This window comes from Littorina saxatilis, linkage group LG8 (assembly GCF_037325665.1).
Source record: "Littorina saxatilis isolate snail1 linkage group LG8, US_GU_Lsax_2.0, whole genome shotgun sequence".
Taxonomy (NCBI): domain Eukaryota; kingdom Metazoa; phylum Mollusca; class Gastropoda; order Littorinimorpha; family Littorinidae; genus Littorina; species Littorina saxatilis.
In genome coordinates, this window is record NC_090252.1 from 59,252,733 (window position 1) to 59,258,555 (window position 5,823).

The window sequence follows — 5,823 nt, forward strand, 5'->3', positions numbered from 1 at the left end:
TGTTGTTGTTGTTGTTGTTGTTGTTGTTGTTGTTGTTGTTGTTGTTGTTGTTGTTGCTGTTGTTGCTCTTTGGAATTGGCTTTTTCGTCGTCGTCATCGTCGGTGTTGTTGATGACGTCTGGGGCTGCTGCCGCTGCGGGTGATGCTGGCGGTGGTTGACTGGTCACGGTGGTGGTAGTGGCGATCGCAGAGTCGACGTCTTGTTCCGTGTCATGTACCATCGGTTCCTCGTCAAAATCATCGTCTTCGCAGTCGAGTTCGATTTCATCATTGATGTCTGGAAAAACTTCATCCAACTGTTGTTGTTGTTGTTGTTGTTGTTGTTGTTGTTGTTGTTGTTGCTCTTTGGAATTGGTTTTTTCGTCGTCGTCATCGTCGGTGTTGTTGATGACGTCTGGGGCTGCCGCCGCCGCTGCGGCCGGTGATGCTGGCGGTGGTTGACTGGTCACAGTGGTGGTGGTGGCGATCGCAGAGTCGACGTCTTGTTCCGCGTCATGTACCATCGGTTCCTCGTCAAAATCATCGTCTTCGTAGTCGAGTTCGATTTCATCATTGATGTCTGGAAAAACTTCATCCAACTGTTGTTGTTGTTGTTGTTGTTGTTGTTGTTGTTTGTCATCCACGCTGGTGCTGCTGTTGTTGGCGGTGTTGGTGGTAGTGGTGGTAGTAGTAATGGTGGTGGTGGCAAATTTAACAATTTTCTTGGGTTTTAATTGTTTTCTCAGTGGGCGCTGCCACGGGGTAGCAACAACACCACCACCACTAGGCTCTTGTTGCTGTTCTTGCTGTTCTTGTTGTTGCTGTTCTTGCTGTTCTTGTTGTTGTTGTTCATCGTGGTCTTTCTGGATGCCGTTCCATACTGTATTCTGTCGATGAAGTTTTCGCTTTTGACCTCTTGTTATCATCCGCGTCGCAGTGCCGTTCGGTACCACCGTGCGGCCACAGCGGCCGCCGTCGTCGTTGTTCCGTGTGTTACTAGCCATCATACTGTTAAGAAAAAAGAACGTACTTTTAAGTACAAGTAGTATTGGTAGTACTATTAGTATGAGTGGTAGTAGTAGGAGAACCATTCAACTGAGACAAGAACAACCTCCTCTCGTGTAGTGGTTGTGAGGCCAAGTGTCCCTTCGAGCTGACCCGTACGGCATTTTATACACACACACACACACACACACACACACCCTGGAGGGGAGGGGGAGAAAGAAGAAGAACGGAAGAACAACTTAGCCCGGGATCTGATATTATTTTGGGGCGCGGACTTTTGCTCAAAAAGTGAAAATCGCGAAAAGAAACGTACGAAATGTTGGGAGAGATGTCAAGGGGGGAGGGAAAACAACCCGTGCGGCAAATTTGCCCGTACAGTCAAAAAAAATCGATATAGAGTCAGACGTGGCGCAGCGGCTGGGCTGTGGCTGGGCTGGGCTGGCTTGCCTTGCTACCGGGCCCAGCGGCTTGCTTCAGAGAATTCCATTCACAACACATTCATTCACAAGCCGGCCCAGCCGGCGGACCAATCGAATCGCGGGTCACAAAAGCACATGCCCGCTGACGTCAAGTGCGCCGCGGCGGCGAAAATAGGCGATGATTTGTTAGCTCCTCCCTCCCCACCAGTCTAAATCGTACATCGTTGCAGTTCAGCTACATGACGGTAAACTCAATGTTAAATGGATTTGTTCACACAGACGATGATGTTTGTTTGTTGACGGTTGATACACTAGTTCAATTTGTTTATTTCAGACACTTTCAATTTTCACGAAGCAGTGTGTCGTGTCACGCTTTTTTTTGGGTACAATGATGCAGCTTTGTGGAAGGACCCATCATTATTTGTTATCTTCCCTTGCGGCACTATCCGTTAGTAGTAATAGTAGTATATGGGTTTGTTTTTAGACTACTATATGTTGAGGCTCCAGTCTTATTGTCTTCCTCAGAAAAATGTCTTGTCTTTTTTTTTTCCCCCTTGTTGTGTGTATAGTCTTTGGCCGGCTCTCTCTCTCTCTCTCTCTCTCTCTCTCTCTCTCCTTCCAATTTCATTTCAATATTCTGCCTGGACAGGGGGGGTAGTGGTGGAAAAATTGGTGGCTGTGTGTGTTGACACAAAATAATAATTACTCACTTTTACGACAGAAATGTGCGGACGGTCCCCATGATTTTCTTGCCGCAAGCCAAACAATCGTCAAAGATGTTCGAGCATTTTTCACAGGTGAGAAAATGTCCGCAGGGTAAGAAAGTAATACCACTGTTAGCTAGCTCCACTTTTAAACAAGCTCGGCAGAATTTACGGTTTCTCAAGTTCTGGTTTTCTTTGGCTAAGAATCGTACGCGTTCCTTTATTAGTGCAAACGACGACGACGACGACGACGACGACGCTCGAGGAACTAGTTGTTCGCGACGACGACGACGGCGTTCTTCTTCTTCTTCTTCTTTTTCTTCGGCTAAGTACAGTTTTCTTGCTAATTCTGACTGTTTCTCCGGACTCTGTGCGATCTCGTAAGCTGCGAGATAAAGTTTCTCTACGCTGTCGAATTCTCCATCAGCAAAATCTAGGCGTCGATTTTCAATAACTTGCATGACTATATGTTCTGGAATTCCCATTTCACAGACTGCTTCTGTCTTTGCTGATGATATTAGTGCTACGCTGTCGACCTTAGTGTTCGTTATCCTCCTCGTAGTACAGAAATCCATAATCTCACAAGAAGAAAAAAGAAAAAGGTGAAATTTTGTCTCACCGATCGTTCTCTCTCTATATATATACGCACACAAAGCAGGAAAAAATGTGTGTGTTGTTGTTTTGTAGTAGTTCAACTCCTTTTTCCCGGGGATATAGCTCAGTTAGTGGTAGCGCGCTGGATTTGTATTCAGTTGGCCGCTGTCAGCGTGAGTTCGATCCCAGGTTCGGCGGAAATTTATTTTTCACAGAGTCAACTTTGTGTGCAGACTCTCTTCAGTGTCCGAACTCTCCCCCCAGTGTACACTACATTGGGTGTGCATGTTAAAGATCCCACGATTGACAAAAGGGTCTTTCCTGGCAAAATTGCTTAGGCACAGTTAATAATTGTCTACCTATAACCCGTGTGACTTGGAATAATAGGCCGTGAAAGGTAAATATGCGCCGACATGGCTGCAATCTACTGGCCGTATAAAATTTCATCTCACACGGCATCACTGCACAGCGCACAGAGAGAGAGAGAGAGAGAGAGAGAGAGAGAGAGAGAGAGAGAGAGAGAGAGAGAGAGAGAGAGAGAGAGAGAGAGAGAGAGAGAGAGAGAGAGAGAGAGAGAGAGACCCCCGGTATAGGGGTGTGTATAGGTTTCACTCGGGGTTTTTTTCATTTCATTTTCATTACTTTATTGTCCCATTGCTGGGAAATTCGGGTCGCTTCCTCCCAGTGGAAAGCTAACAGCAACGGAGTCGCGCTACCCAGGTGTCTGCGTGTTTAGCTGTATTCAGCCACCTGTACTTATGGCAGACTGAGCGGCTACCGGGCCCTCTGTCGTTGTGTGTGTTTTACTTATTTGATTATTTGTCATTCTTTTATTTTTTATATTTTTTTTTGGAGGAACTGGAAACACGTTTAGAAACGCTTTTTATTTTATTTTTGCTTTATACGGTGTGTATGTTCGTGTGTTTGCGTGTTCGTGTGTTTGTGAGTGAGTGTGTTTGTGAGTGAGTGTGTTTGTGAGTGAGTGTGTTTGCGTGTTCGTGTGTTTGCGAGTGAGTGTGTTTGTGAGTGAGTGTGTTTGCGTGTTCGTGTGTTTGTGAGTGAGTGTGTTTGCGTGTTCGTGTGTTTGTGAGTGAGTGTGTTTGCGTGTTCGTGTGTTTGCGTGTTCGTGTGTTTGCGTGTTCGTGTGTTTACGTGTTCGTGTGTTTGTGAGTGAGTGTGTTTGCGTGTTCGTGTGTTTGCGTGTTCGTGTGTTTGCGTGTTCGTGTGTTTGCGTGTTCGTGTGTTTGTGAGTGAGTGTTGCGTGTAAGTGTTCGTGTGAGTGTTGCGTGTGTGTGAGTGTGTATTTTTCACTGGGGCCGTGTATGTATATGTGTGGGTTCGGCGACCTGCGCCAGGCTACCCTCTTGGGATACACACACACACACACATACACACACACACACACACACACACACACACACACACACACACACACACACACACACACACACACACATACACACACACACACACACACACACACACACACACACACACACACACACACACATACAAAACATATAAGCGGGGAAGCCACCAGAGTCCTTATATATTGGTTTATTATACTATAAACACACTTATTATGGGGGAGGGGGGAAGGAGGTTTCATCATTGTGTGTTAGTGTCCTGGGAGGAGGGGGGAGGGGGCTGCGCTGGTGGTGCGGCCACACTGCTAGGCCGGCGGTTCAGTAATTCGTTAACTGCAGAAACACCAGCGGCGCATTTCGCGTCAATACTCCCGAGAATGCGTTTCAGTCGCTGAAATGTTTCAGCGTCCATATAGGATGTCGATATCGACGCCAACCTTTGCTGCCGTTCCGCTCTTTCGTCCATATCTCCGCGGCTTTCGCCATACGGAAACTGCATGGTAGAGGTGGTGGCGTCCTCCCCCTCCCCCTCCTCCTCCTCCCCCTCCTCCTCCTCCTCCTCCTCCTCCTCCTCCTCCTCCTCCTCCTCCTCCTCCTCCTCCTCCTCCTCCTCCTCCTCCCTCTCCCCCTCCTCCTTCTTCTCCTCCTGTTGCTCGGAAGTATTTTCGTCATCGTCATTATCGTCGTCATCATCATCATCAGAGTCCATCACGACTAGTACCGGCGGCGTACTACCCGCGTCAGGGGCCGCCATCATCGCAGGAGTAGTACTGGTCGTCGCCGCTTTTAGCTCCACAATAAAACAGTCGTCAGAGTCCCGGCCATGTTTCCGCTTTTGACCTCTCGTTGTACCACCACCGGCGGCCGTCATAATCCGACGATTTTTCAGGCGGGGGTCCTGCATATATAATGAATATGTAGTAAGTGTCTCATCATTGTCCCGCTGCTGCTCCATTTCAGCATGACCAGTTGTTGTTGTTGTTGTTGTTGTTGTCGTTATAATCCCTCGAGTCGCGGCCATAGTTGTTGTTGTTGTTGTTGTGGTCAGTGGCTCGATCTCCTTCTGTCTTTCTCTCTCTCTCTCTCTCTCTGCTTGCTGCTGCTTGCTTGCTTGCTGCTCCAGTATAGTCGATGATCCGTCCTCGTTGAGGGCACAAGGGTTTGTGCCGGCTAGTCAGTGTTAACATATGGTATTTAAAGGCTGCTATGTGTGTCGATGGGGGAGCGGGAATATTGATTGAAGAAAAACTTTATACAGGGAAAAGGAAAGAGAGAGAGAGAGAAAAAGTCACACACACACACACATACACAAACTGCGGGAAATCTTGCTGTGTGCGATTTTAGAGGTTGTCGAACATAGCCGCAGCAGCTCGACAAAGACCGTTTGCTGTTTTTCTCAATTTCTGGTTGTTCTCTCCACCAGGTCCGCCCGAGGCGAGCAAAACGGAGCTGTATAGTTTTCTCGCTAAACTGTGTGGCGCCGGTTGGTTTTCCGCCGTTTTTCTTCCAAGTCGCCGGCCCGGTGTTGAAGAAAACAGTTGTAGTTGAGAATGGTCCCCTTTTACCCGTTTGCCGTTTATCTCAGTTTCTGGCTTTTTCTCTCCCGGCACCAGCTGTGTAAGGTAGATTCCCCCATTCTCTCTCTCTCTCTCTCTCTCTCTCTTTGTTCATGTTCTGCTGCCGCCACGTAGTAGTAGTATAGTTATCTCGGTCGGCAGTATAGTGCTGCTTCAGAAATCCATCTCACCCTCAGAT

The 5,823-nt window shown here is 47.7% G+C and overlaps 1 protein-coding gene across 1 annotated transcript in view; it reads right to left on the reverse strand.

Moving 5' to 3' along the window:
* Window positions 1-4,939, reverse strand: part of LOC138974758 (myb-like protein AA) — a 5,291-nt gene extending 352 nt beyond the window's left edge. The window contains exons 1-2 of the mRNA XM_070347484.1: window positions 4,506-4,939; window positions 1-987 (exon numbers count right to left, since the gene is read on the reverse strand). The exon at window positions 1-987 is cut by the window's left edge and continues 352 nt beyond it. Of these exons, the coding sequence (XP_070203585.1) occupies window positions 1-987; window positions 4,506-4,939 (1,421 nt within the window). The remainder of the gene's footprint in view (window positions 988-4,505) is intronic.
* Window positions 4,940-5,823: the final 884 nt, after the last annotated feature.